This window comes from Callorhinchus milii, unplaced genomic scaffold (assembly GCF_018977255.1).
Source record: "Callorhinchus milii isolate IMCB2004 unplaced genomic scaffold, IMCB_Cmil_1.0 Scaffold17, whole genome shotgun sequence".
Classification (NCBI taxonomy): Eukaryota; Metazoa; Chordata; class Chondrichthyes; order Chimaeriformes; family Callorhinchidae; genus Callorhinchus; species Callorhinchus milii.
In genome coordinates this window covers 5,202,743-5,216,335 of record NW_024704758.1, presented here as the reverse complement: position 1 = coordinate 5,216,335, position 13,593 = coordinate 5,202,743, and the positions used below count along the sequence as shown (strand labels likewise).

At 48.6% G+C, this 13,593-nt stretch overlaps 2 protein-coding genes across 2 annotated transcripts in view; both read right to left on the bottom strand.

Annotated features, from left to right (window-relative positions):
* The window catches only part of LOC121850338 (cytosolic 5'-nucleotidase 1A), an 8,327-nt gene extending 7,490 nt beyond the window's left edge, over positions 1–837 (bottom strand). Inside the window, 1 exon segment of the mRNA XM_042341568.1 lies at positions 799–837. Coding sequence (XP_042197502.1) covers positions 799–837 — 39 coding nt within the window.
* A 464-nt stretch (positions 838–1,301) lies between these two features.
* On the bottom strand, positions 1,302–13,263 carry LOC103174884 (cytosolic 5'-nucleotidase 1A-like). The gene is made up of 7 exons (XM_042341567.1): positions 13,200–13,263; positions 13,060–13,123; positions 6,879–7,046; positions 6,302–6,431; positions 5,604–5,726; positions 5,093–5,271; positions 1,302–1,514 (listed from the first exon to the last, which is right to left on the bottom strand). Exons 2-7 carry the CDS (start codon positions 13,102–13,104, stop codon positions 1,302–1,304), a joined length of 858 nt encoding a protein of 285 aa, XP_042197501.1. The 5' UTR covers positions 13,105–13,123; positions 13,200–13,263.
* Positions 13,264–13,593: the final 330 nt, after the last annotated feature.

The window sequence follows — 13,593 nt, the reverse complement described above, 5'->3', positions numbered from 1 at the left end:
ACCGGTCAAGGACAGAACCTTAAAGGTTGAGGTGGGAGGAGGATTGATTGGACCACAGTATCGGAAGGGTCGAGGAGGACAAGGAGGCAGAGGGAGCCCTGGTCACACATGGTCAGAATGTTATTTGTGACCTTGACCAGAGCAGTTTCCGTGCTTAGACAGAAAAGGAACCGTGCCAGATGATAGGGAGAGGTTGATGATGTCAGCGAGTAGTGGGGCAAGGAGGTGAGGTTGGGATTTAAGGAGAGTGGTGGGGATGGGGTCCAGGGAGCAGATGGTGAGCTTCATGGAGGATACTGTGATGAAAGAGGAGGGGGTGACAGGTTCAAAGGTGTGGAAGGAGGGACGGATAGTGGACGGAGTGTGGGGGATGGTAGGGAGGGCACTGGCAGCTGAACGGATTCCCTTGATTTTGGACTTGAGGAAATCAAACATTTCCTCGCAGTGGGAGTCGGAGGAAAGAATCTGCAAGGCATGGTGGGGAGAACGGAGGAGCCGGTTGTCGTGGTGAACAGGAGCCTTGAGTTGCCCTTTGCCTCCAGGATTAACCTGGAGTAGAAGGATGATTTGGCTGAGGCGAGAGCAGAATACGTTTTGATGCGGTCCAGCCAGATGTGCCAGTGGACCGTTAATTTGGACTACGACTGGTGACTGCCGAGACACCACACACACACACACAGGAAGGGCAGAATTTGCAGTTGATATTTTGATACAACTCGTCTCATGAGGAATTGAAAAGGGGAACAGAGTACTGTACTCTGTCCTCAAAATTACTTAGCAAAATCCCTGAAAACTCACCTTTAAACTGAGTACCGCATTGTCGGACACGACATGCATAACACACCATATAGAGCTGAGATTAATAATTATAATAATAATTCTTGCATTTGATATAGTCCCTTACCACGTCGTCAGAACGTCTCAAAGCCCTTCACAGTGAAGTATAGACGAACACAGCAATGCAGGCAATTTGCATATACCAATATCACACGAACAGCCATGAAGTGAATGACCAATTTTATTTGGGGGATTATTGGCCAGGACTCCTGGACCCTTCTCTTTTCAAATAGTGCCATCCACCTGAATAGACAGACGGACCTCGGTTTATCATCTCAGCCAAAGCCCATCACCTCCACCAACTGCCCACGCCTCCGACATTGTATTGGAGTGTCAGCCTGTGAACTCAAAGCCCTGACGTGGGGCTTGAACCCACAACTTCCTGGCTCAGAGGCGAGAGTGCTGCTGACACTTCCGAGTCAGGCTGACACACAAAGCCTGATGCCAGCCTTAGAATTGCTCGCTCAGAACACAAAGCGGCAAAAGCAGATTGCCAGGTGTCCTGCGCTGAGCTGCCTACGATACTCACGTCCAGGTAGTTTTTCAGGGTTTCTGGAGTTGGGCCATTGATACTCGGGGAATCTGTCTTGTACTTGTTTTCTGGGAGCAGGTCCTCCACACTCCTCCCACTGTCGCTCAGGGCTCTCCGGATCGAGCGGAACCTCGTCAAAGGAATTCTGCAAACACAAACGTTCGGACCAGGTGAAACTTCTCCCGGAAATCTGAAGACGTCGCAAAGAGGTCTCGAAGGGAGAGAGCAAGTAACGATTGTGGTTCAAAGCAAAATGCCTGCGGACCCCACCACCCAAGTTTCCTTGGGTTTATTTTGGTCACCTCAATGAAATACAACAACAACAACAACAAGATTCCATTTATAAAGCGCCTTTCACGTCAGGAGGACGTCCCAAGGCACTGCACAGTTGGGTCATGACCCGAGCAGGGGGAAATGGTCAGGGTGAGGGGAGGGAAGGGAGGGAGAGAGGAGGGGGGAAATGGTCAGGGTGAGGGGAGGAAAGGGAGGGAGCAAGGAGGGGGGAAATGGTCAGGGTGAGGGGAGGGAAGGGAGGGAGCGAGGAGGGGGAAGAGAGAGTCGAGAGGGGAGCTGAAGGCACGGTCAAAGAGAAAGGTTTTGAGACCGGCCTTGAAGGAGGAAAGGGAGGAAGCGGCGAAGGCACTGGGGGATGGAGTTCCAGAGCCTAGGGGCTGAGAGGCTGAAGGCCCGACCACCGATGGTAGGGCGGTTGGGGCGGGGGACGTGGAGCAGACAGGTGCCAGAGGAACGGAGGGTACGGGCAGGTAGGTAGGGGGATAGTAGGTTGGAGAGGTAGGAGGGAGCAAGGCCGTGAATGGCCTTGTAGGTGAGGATGAGGATCTTGAAATCAACTTGTAGGTGAGGATGAGGATCTTGAAATAAAACATCAAGGAGTATAAATTTCATTCAGTGCCACGCTCAACCGAAGCAGTAAAACTGAATGCAATCATTAACCCAAAGTTTTTTTTAATTTAGGCTGCAGTGTATCAAGGACACATACTTTTATAGCCTCTTTCACATCTAGTGCAAGATTTAAGGTATTGTAAAAGCATCAGGTTATTACAAATACCGACAGAGCCCTGGACTTTCCCAAACTTTTCATGTAGTTCCAATGTAGAGAGAGTGGCCTACAAGACGGATTTGGAGTCGACACGGCTCATCAAAGGAGCAATTCAAAAGGGGAACAAAGTATAGTGGAAGTAAAGGAACTGCATTCCTGAATTGTATTGGATTAATTCAGGATTTAGAGCAGATTAAAAAAAAATCAGTCTAGATCAGTCTTTAACAACTGGAATGTAAAGAAAAAAATGTGGTCACTCAATCCACGACCGTTTGTAGGACACTGCTGTGTGCACTTGGCTGCCGCGTTTCACCCATAAAATACAGTCAATTCATTTTACAATATATTCTGTGAAGCGCTTGGGAGATATCTCAACACAATAAGGGGCTATATCAAATGCAAGAATTATTATTATTATAAACCACCTAAAAAGGATAAATCTGTAATTGAATCGATCAATGATTGTAAATCTGTTCACCGACAGAATACACAGTGATGTTCCCCAGACATGAAAGGTGTTGTATCAAATGCAAAAAATGTTATTGGTCATTTTATTTATTGTCATAAGACTTCGCAACCACTGGCACCCTCTCTATAAAATGGGAGTGAGTTTGTCTGCATTTGCAGATATGAGAGAGACAGTATACTTCCGACTAACCCAGCATGGGCACGCACTGATACACACTTTGACGTATCAGTGACAATTAGGAAAGAAACTGTTCATCCCAACGATAAAAACAGAATGAAACTCAGCTCCGTTCCTTTATTCTGTGCTCAAACACACACACACACAGGCCAGAATGGTTGGTAGGATGATTTACAAGGCCTATCTCAAGACCTTCCTCCTCGACCATGCCTTTGGATATCTTCCCACCACCACCACTCCAATTTGCCCTCCACCCCTCAGCTCAGGTGCAAACCCTCGACTGTCCCGCACCTTGGGACATCCTCCCAATGTAAAAATTGCTGTATCAATGCAATTTTTGTTAAATGCCACTCACTGCAGCCTCCAAGCATTTAACAGCCCAGCACCACGAGCTGGTATTAGAATCTGCAGAGTCACTCGGAACCAAGTTAATCAGGAATTTGTTTGCTTATCACATGCTATCCCTTACTATTTAAAGAACAGTGACTATAATTTCAACATCAGCAGAGGAAGAGACATGAAAATGTGGCAGTGACCCAACTGTATGCTCAAGTATAGAATCCTCACAACATCAACCTCTCTCAGGAGAATGGAGACTGCAGTTCTCAAAGCCAAAGCAGATAGATCTCACACACTAATGATTTTTGGACAACAAAGGCAAAATACTGCAGACGCTGGAAATCTGAAATAAAAACAGAAGTCGCTGGGAACACTCAGCAGGTCAGGCAATCGATGACCTTTCGTCAGAACCGGTTCTGACGAAAGGTCATCGACCTGAAGCATTAACTCACTTTCCTCTCTTTATAGATGCTGCCTGAGCTGCTGAGTGTTCCCAGCGGTCTCGGTTTTTAATCATTAATGATTTTTGGCTGTTATACCTCCATCTAAGGAACCATCTACATGCAACACCAACCCCCCCAACAATGACCTGGTTATGGACTACACTTCAATATTGTGTCTACAAACACAGGATGTTACTGGAGGCAGTGTACCAAACACAGTACCCCATCACACACTCAGGGGGTCTCCAAATCTCGGCTGTTTACAATCTGGGACAAATACTCTGAAGGATTCAGTAAGCGGGGTGTGTCCCTCCAGGGAGAGGGTGCACACGCCATTCCGCACACAGGAAAAATTCCATGTGTAGGTGGCATACATGTCTGGAACTCAGTCGCGCTTGAATACTGGCAATGGGTATTGCTTCAAATAGTTGGAGAGGAAGAGTTTTGAGATTTAGAGAGAGAGTTACGTCTGACCGAATTATTGGGCAGAGCAGTGAATTGGGGGGGGGGGGGGGAATGAATTGGTCCACATATATGGCTGGTGAAAGAGAGGACTTCTCGAGCTTAGCCTCCCAAAGGGATCGCTTTCACAGCACCGTCGCTCAGGGTTGCGAGAGAGCAGGTGGGATGCACACAGATTTTTTTCCCCCCCCCCCATTTCCCACCCCCCTTTTGATCTCACCCTTTCCAACCTTAGGTGTACACTATCCTCCCATCACAGCATCCAGATGTTTCCTAACCCACCCTTTCTGCTAAAGAGAACAGCTCTATGAAAATAAAACTACTATATATATATATATATATATCAAATGCAAGGACTTTTAGTAATATGTATGAATAATAATCCTTGCATCGGATATAGCGCCTTATCATGTGTTCGAGACGTCTCAAAGCGCTTCACGGAATAGACTGCAAAGTGAATTGACTGTATATCTGTGGGCGAAACGCGGCAGCCAATTGCGCACAGCGGTGTCCCCCGCAATCAGTCGTGGATTGAACTGACCAATTTATTATTTATTACACATTTTGTGGGCATATATATACACACACATATATATATATATACACACACACATATATAATCACACCCACTATACATAAAACACACAAAAGAGAGGAGTGGAATGGAATTAGCAGTGCCCTGCAAATAAAAACAAACACAGAGGGGAGGGGGGGGGGGGGGGTTGGGAGGGGGTGGGGGGTGTTGGGGGGGGGGGGGGTGTTGGCCGACTTACTTCTCCAATAGGAATGTGCTCACGATCCTTCTCGTACTTGATGACCTCGTCCAGACCCTTCTCTCTGTAAACGTTCTCACTCTCGTCAGAGAAGAGCACGCAGTCCCCGTCGAATACCACCCTCAGCTGCTCTGCTGCCGTCTGAACGTCCTGCTGGATAACCAGCGCCGCGGGAATCCCTGAGGGAAAGAGCGGTCATAAGCACATTAACAACTCCCCCAACACTGAGTAACACTCCAACACTCACATACCCGTGTCACACATTGACACCCCACCTTGTGTTACACTCTACCTCACATGCCCGTCACGCTCCGTGTCACACAATGGCCCCCCCCCCACCTTGTGCTACACTCTACCGCATACCCGTCAGTCCAGTATTATACGCTACCCCAAATGCCTATCATTCTCCATGTTACACACTACCACACACACCTGTCATTCTTGTGTTACACACTACCCCACGCGCTTCACACTTTCCAGGTTACTCTATCGCTATGGGGTTGGGAGTCACCTCTCTTAAGGGCACTGCAAACAGCCGACTCGTTTGCTGACAGGAACAGCTTGACATTGTAGGATTGCAGGTACTTGGAGGGATCGATCCCATTCAGAAAACAGAACCGGGTGATGTGCAGACCTGCGGAACAACAGCAAGACTCACTCACTCATCACCAGCACCTTGCATCCACAGGAGCCACTGATGCACATTACATATAGAGTAAAACTTGCAGCGAATCGCCCGAAACAAAGTTCTTTTGCGCATGCGGCAACGGATCAAGAGTAAATTGCCCGTGATTCAATGCAGCCGGTAGAGGTGGGGGGGGTGAATGGAGGGTAGGGGGGCGGCGTTACGAGTTAGGAGGTGATTAATACAAGTGGTGCAAAGAAATCTAAGAGGTTTTGATAGGAAACTGAATGGGACTCGGGGTGAAAGCATGACTTGGGCGATTATACGATTTATAAAGGTAAGACTTGCGTGAGTTTTACTGCTGTTTCTTTTACCCATTTACACCGTAATGTGGCCCACTCACCGGTTGAACAGCCAACACCGGGGCGATGTTTGGAGGTGGGGTGGGATGGCGGGGAAAGAGAGAGAAAAGGACAATGGAATTGGACTGAGCGGAAGCAGAAAGTGTTGAAAAGACCTTTGAGGAAGGAGAGAGGTTCAGTGAGAGGAAAATAGTTTGTGGCGGGGCGTGTTGGGTGTCTGACCGTAGTGCTTGATGCTGTTGATGATGCGCAGTCCACTCTGGGCGTTGTTGTTGGAGACCAGGATGATGTCAAACAGTTGCTTCTCCTCGGGATTGTTTTCCAATAACTTCTCGTTTACCATCTGAACCGCCTGCAAGAGACAAGTGTGCAAATCACACACCACTCTCGGGGTGGGGGTGGTTTCTTGTCAAGGGACATAGTTTCAGCGCATCTGCCCCAATCTCTCTGGAACTCTTTCTCGGATGTCCCTTCAGCTCACCTCTTCAAGGTCTAACCTCAAGACCTTCCTCGTTGATGAACTTTCGGACATCTTTCGATGCCCCACCCCCCTTATCTCCACAACCACTACCTCCACTCCAACTCCAGTGCAAACCCTGCACTGTGCAGCGCCTTGGGATGTCCTCCCGACATAAAATGTAAATTACTATTTATTTGGCTTGTACCACTGTTTTTTTAAGGTGAAAGTTTAGATGAAAGTTGCCATGAGTCACGAGTTGCGGGCTAATTTTATTTGACATATTTACAAGCGACTAACGATGTTGGGACTGGCTGCGGGGGCTGCCTTGGGGGCACTTACTCTGATGAAGGGCAATGCCGTGCCCTCTGCCAGAGGTTCGTTTTCGTGTGCTATCTGATGGCTGGTGTAGTTTCCCATGCCCTCCGCCAGGAACAGCTCATGCTCCTCCTCCAGGTCAAAGATAGCACGAGACGACACAGCTATAGTCACTGCCTGCGCGGAGTCTTTCTGCAAAACAAACACACAATAGCCGGAGAGCTGTTCAGTGCAACAGGAAACAACAACAACAACAAATACATTTATAGAGGACGTCCCAAGGCGCTGGACAGTCAGGGGTCAGGACCCGAGCATGGGGGAGGGGTGGGGTAAGGGTGAGGGAAGGCAGAGAGGTGGGAGGGTGATTGAAGGTACGATCGAAGAGGAGGGTCTTCAGACTGACCTTGAAGGAGGCAAGGGAGGAAGCAAGGCGAAGGGACTGTGGGATGGAGTTCCAGAGTGTGGAGGCAGAGAGGCTGAAAGCCCGGCCACCGATGGTAGGGCAGGTCAGGCGGGAGACATGGAGCAGGCTGAAGCCTGCTGAACGGAGAGAGCGGGCAGGTTGGTAGGGAATCAGCAGGTCAGAGAGGGGGCAAGGCCAAGGATGGCCTTGAAAGTGAGCATGTGGATCTTGAATTTGATCCTCTGAACGATGGGGAGCCAGTGGAGTCGGGCGAGGGTGGGAGCGATGGGGTCACGGAGCCTGGTGCGCGAGACTACATGAGCTGCAGAGTTTTGGATGATCTGCAGTTTGTGAAGGGAAGAGTTGGCTGATGAGGAGGAAATTTCCATAATCGAGCCTTGATTGGACGAATGCATGGGTGAGAGTTGCGGCAGCCTGAGGGGTGAGGTAGTGGCAATGTTGTGGAGGTGGTAGTAGGCAGTGCCAGTCATGGCTTGGACGTGGGGGAGAAAGAACAGTTCAGGATCAAACAAGACACCCAGGTTCCTGACTGGCTCAGTGAGGTTGAGTGTGCAGCCATGGAGACTGATGCTGCCAGTGCCTGAGGTGCGGAGGTGCTGGCACGAGCCAATCAGGAGGGCCTCAGTCTTGCTGACGTCCAGTTGGAAAAAGTGGTCACTCGTCCAGGACTTGATGTCGGATACGCAGTCGGTCAGGACACCAGTAGTCCTGGAGTTGAGGATGGAGGCAGAGAGATAGAGTTAGGTGTCATCCGCATACATGTGGAAATTTACCCCATGTCTGCAGATGATGTCACCTAGGGGGAGCATGTAGAGGGCGAAGAGGAGGGGACCGAGGACAGAGCCCTGAGGAATGTCGCATGAGACGATGCGGGGGCTGGAGGAGAAGCCGTTTGCAGAGACAAAGTGGAGGTGGTATGAAAGGTAGGACCTGAACCAGTCAAGGACAGAACCTTGAAGGTTGAGGTGGGAGGAGAGGCGGTGGAGAAGGATTGACTGGTTTACAGTATCAAAGCAGCAGAGAGTTCGAGGAGGACGAGGAGGCAGAGGGAGTCCTGGTTACACATGGTCAGGATGTCATTTGTGACCTTGACAAGAGCAGTTTCCATGCTGTGATGGGTCAAGGAAAGGTTTCTTCAAGGTGGGGGTGATAGTGGCTGTTTTGAGGGGGGTAGGAACAGCGCCAGATGACAGGGAGAGGTTGATGATGTCAGAGAGTAGTGGGGCAAGGAGGTGGAGCTGGGATTTAAGGAGAGTGGTGGGGATGGGGTCCAGGGAGCAGATGGTGAGCTTCATGGAGGAAATGCTGGTGAATCCAGAGGAGGGGGTGACAGGTTCAAAGGTGTGGAAAGAGGGATGGGTAGTGGAGGGGATGAAAGTTGGGAGGGCAGTGACAGCTGAGCGGATTCTCTTGATTTTGGACTCGAGGAAGTCCAGCATTTCCTCGCACACTTCCTTGAGTCCAAAATCGAGGGAAAACCATGGTCAGAGGTGACCTGCATCAGATGAGACATTAAAACCGAAAGCTGTTCAAGTGGTTGCTAAAGATCTCGAGGTACTATTCAAATTCAAAAAGAGAAGTGTTTGTCCCAGTGACCTAGCCAACAATCTTCCAGATCAAATCAGTCACTCCCTTCAATGCTGTATGTAAGACAATGCTGCGTGCAAATGGCTGCTGTGTTTGAGTTCACTTCACAGTATATCCTCTAAAGTGCTTTGAGATGTCCTTCCAATGTGAAAGGCAATATGTAAACCTAAATTGTACTGTATCGAAGGAACACACTCCACCTCACTGAGCGAGTCCAGAATTCTGGCATCTTGTTTGACCCTCAACTATCCTTTCTTCCCTACATCCGTGCCATGACTTCCTCACCTCTGCAACATTGTCTGTCTCACACAGTGGTGGAGTCACACCCCAGGCCACCAATACCCTCATCCACGCATTCATAATATCCAGGCTCGACTACACAAACTCCCTGCTTGTCGGCCTCCCAACTGCTCCCTCCACAGGCTGCAGATTATTCAGAATTCTGCAGCCTGTATCTCTCCCACAATCTCCACAATCTTATCACTCCCATTCTCGCCCGACTCCTCTGGCTTCCCATCACACAGAGGATACAGTTCAAGATCCTGTTCCTCACTTTCAAAGCTCTCGATGGCCTTGGTCCCCCCTACCTCTGCGACCTCCTAACCACGTACCAACCTGCCCGCTCCCTCCACTCAGGGCTCCATTCTGCTTCACGGCCCCGCCTCTCCCGTCACACCAATGGTGGCCGGGCCTTCAGCCACTCTGCCCCCATCCTCTGGAATTCCATCGCGCAATCCCTCCACCTCGACCCCACCCTTACCTCCTTCAAGACCCATCTCAAGACCCTCCTCTTCGGACGTGGCTTCGGTCACCCTCCTTCCCCACTCCACCCTCCCCGATCTCGACCCCCAGCTCTGGTCCGAAACACTGATTGTCCAATGCCTTGGGACGTCCTCCCGACGTGAAAGGCGCTATACATATATAATTTTGTTGTTGTTTGAAATCCTTTTTCTTAACAAAGTAATGTCATGTCAAATATGCCCTTAGTTCAGAAGGTCCAAGCTGACATTTGGGAAGCCTGACAGTCCATTCCTGATAGCTAAACAGACCTCAAGAATGAGTGAAAAAATAGGAAGTGCCGGAGTCTAAAAATACACGCTCATATTGAGAAACTTCTCATATTGAAAAGAACCACAAAAGTGCTGATAGTCACAAGCTAAATGATGTACGGATATATCAACCTACAACTGTCACAGTGACAGTGGTAGAGTGGTGAAGGAGATGTAATAACAAGGTTCCATTACGGTGGTCGTCAGAGCAAAAGAGACTGGAAAGACAGAGAGAAAACTTCAATTCCCCTCCCCACCATCCCATCACTGTAGTTCAGTGGTTAGAGCACTCTCCTCACTACCAAGAGGACCTGGGTTTGATTCTCGGGTGGGGCGAAACATTAGGAAATTTTCTTTACTTCACACTCTCTGTTAACCTAGAAGTAAGTAGGAACCAGGTTGCAAGTCAATTCGCGGATCGCTTTTCCAGGGGTAATAATCCCTTAAAAAAAAATTATTTAGTCACTCAATCCATGATTGATGTGGGACACTGCCGCGTTTCACCCACAAAGTACACAGTCAATCCATTTTATAGTATATTCTGTGAAGCGCTTTGAAATGTCTCAAAAACATGATCAGGCGCTATATCAAATGCAAGGATTATTATTATACTGTAGATTACTGTGCACAAATTAGCTGCCAAGTTTGCCAACAAAATACACAGTCACTGCACTTTACAGCAAAATCCTGTGAAGTGCTCAGAGACATTCTGTAAGGATTATTATTGTATCGATGACAGCTTGCATCATTTACTCATACACACACACACACACACACACACACAGGGCTCCGGTCTCGTCAAACAAACTTCAGCATTTTTCACACTTCGAGTTTGCAGCTCGCTGCAAAATTGGGAATAAGATTTCAACAGGAAACAACAGGCAATCTGTGAAGAAATCCTTATTAACAGTGTGCTTGCAGGTCACAGCTCAGCACGTGATCCTTCAGAGGAAACAGCAGTGGGTGCAACTTTTTTTTTGGTTAGCTGAGGGTCAGGCACAGCCCGATAGTGCGAGGGAGCTGGAGTAACATCAGTAGAGAGACAATCACAAAGTGTTGTGAAGCTTTTGAAATGTTTCGGCTAGAGGATAAGAAGCTCTATGAAACATAAGGTATTGTATTAATGACAGCTCCCACCAAACACACCTCAGAGTTCCCATCTCAGACGCGGAGAATAAAATATAAAATGGGTTTGAAAAAATAAATCTGGAACAGTGCAAGACAGCAGAACAAGGCATCGTAAGTTTAGAGTTCCAAAGGGTAATTTCAGGACAGACAAAGTGTTTGCTTTTAAACCCAGAATGTGATTAATAACTGGAAATTTTTCTTTAAATAGAGGGAAATGAATGACTGGAACTGGCTACCAGGAAAGGTGGTTGAGACCAGGACACTGGATTCATAAAATAATAATAATAAAAAAAAGTGGCTTGATGCTGTGGTGGGGTGATGTGGAAAGATGAGATCAGATGGGCTAAAGGGCTTTCTTCATCCAGACCAATCTTGTGATCAAAGGATCGTCAGCAATTTTCAACCGGTCACACTGGCTGCGTGTTGCAGGAAGTCCAGGGGTGAAATCAGTTTCTTTCTTTGGTCAGCAGAGTGTAGGAAACAGGGAGGAGTGGCTGAGCCCGATACAGTGAGGGACAGATGGTGAAATTTCAGCGCCTTGGAACGTCCTCCCGACGTGAAAGGCGCTATACAAATGTAATCTTGTTGTTGTTGTTGACACAGGCTCAGATATGTTACGCAGCCTGACAATGTGTGGGAGAGACTGGCCTTGATAAAGGCATCTTGCCGTGCTGGTGTCGGCCTGAAGTCCAACTGAGCAGGCAGATGAAATATCAATTTTAATGTCCGAGCCGGAAGGAAAAACAAAGACTGGACGGAGAGAGCTTTTCTCGGTGTCTTGCCCTGCAAGTCAAAGTGTTAACGGGCCAGGGAGGTACAAGCTGGATGAGCAACGGGAAGCTTGTTAGGCAGTGCTTTCGAAGGCAAACTATGCAGTTATAGCTGGTTAAACTCCAGCTGCACCCCCCAATGCAAACTCTGGGGTCCCCGCAAGGGGGCAGAGTGCGCCCACACACACACACACACACACACACTACACAGATACCATACACTGCCACAGGGGGCAGCACATACCCATCAGCTGAAAATGTCAGGACATCCCAAATTACAGGATATACAGTAAAGTGTTGTGACTGTGTGTTTGGTGTGCTGTTGTGACATCGCTTAAATAAAATCAAAAAACCTTCTACTCCGAACTTGAAAGGGTTTCAACTTTATTCCAGGTTCAGCCTCCTCCAGGCTTTCATCTAGATCACCTGATTTGTCTCGAACAACAATCACACATTTTACATCTTAACAACAACAAATCACACTTGTATAGCGCCCATCACGTCGGAAAGATGTCCCGGGGCACTGCACACTCAGGGGTTTCGGACCCGAGACGGGAATTGGGGTCAGAAGAGGAGAAGGGCAGGGGCGTGGGGGCGGGAGGGTGGCCGATGGCACAATTGAAGAGGAAGGTTTTCAGACGGGACTTGAAGGAGGCAAGAGAGGGGGTGAGGCGGAGGGATTGCAGGGTAGATTTCCAGAGTGTGGGGGCAGAGATGCTCAATACCCGACCGCCAATGGTGCAGGTAACAACAATTACACATTTTACATCTTAACTGATACAATATGGGCAACTGCGGCAGCCAATTGACACCCAGGAATATCCCACAAATAGCCATGAAGTGAACGAGAATTTTTTGTCTTTAGTGGGTGTCTTTAACGTGATCCCCACAGCACTAACTGGAGTGTCAGCTTAGACTATGTGAGTTCCAAGCCTCGACGTGGAGCTTGAACCCACAACCTTCCGACTCAGAGGGGAGAGCTCTCCCAACTGAGCCAGGTTGGCGCACTTCCACAAGGGGTCAGCACACACCCACCAAATACTCACCACTCTACACCCAATAATAGAGGTTCAAGTCTTTGAAACTAGAGTTTGAGTCAGCAGCAGAAACTGCAGATGAGGAGTCAATCCACAAAATACACAGTCAATCTACTTCACAGTATATTCTGTGAAGCACTTTGAGACGACTCAACGATGTGATAAGGCGCTACATCAAATGAAAGGAACATTATTATTATTTTTACTGACCTGTGTCACCTCAGTGTTCACAATGATCTGGTCACCAGCCTCCATCTTCTGTGTTCAGCAGGACCTGGGGGAAGAGAATCACCATGATCAGAAGAGCCCGTCTCTGTAACATGCTGGAAAGTCCGTCCTTCAAGGCCCACCTGAATGGTACGACTCGCATTTACACAGCGTCCTTCACGCAGCGCTGAGAGGACGTTCAAAGAATGTGACACACGATTTCCCAACAAACACTTGAAGATGTGGGGCTGAATGACTGTCCTTTGTGAGAGCTCACACAGCTACACTGGGCTCTGATTTACAAGGTTCCCAAACGAACAATTCTCTGGCTCTTCAACAACACACACGCCCAGAGGGATGTGTCTCGTAATAGGGCCCTGCAAACTGCACTGTCTATAATCATTGGCTTTGCCAAGGAAATCTATTCTTAACCAACACGGAGATGATATTCCTGAAAATAGCCTCGGTTTGGAAGCCACGGCCTCTGGCCCAGCCCGTTGCCTCGCCAACTTTGTTGAGAGTCCTGTCGCTTAGAGT

What these genes read in the sequence shown, in the direction of transcription:
- LOC103174884 (XM_042341567.1), bottom strand. Translation starts at nt 13,104, where the DNA reads ATGGAGGCTGGTGACCAGATCATTGTGAACACTGAGGTGACACAG. An exon ending in TGAACACTGAGGTGACACAG is followed by an intron (nt 7,047 to 13,059) that starts GTCAGTAAAAAT and finishes TTTGTTTTGCAG; the next exon opens with AAAGACTCCGCGCAGGCAGT. An exon ending in AGCACATTCCTATTGGAGAA is followed by an intron (nt 1,515 to 5,092) that starts GTAAGTCGGCCA and finishes TTGTGTTTGCAG; the next exon opens with AATTCCTTTGACGAGGTTCC.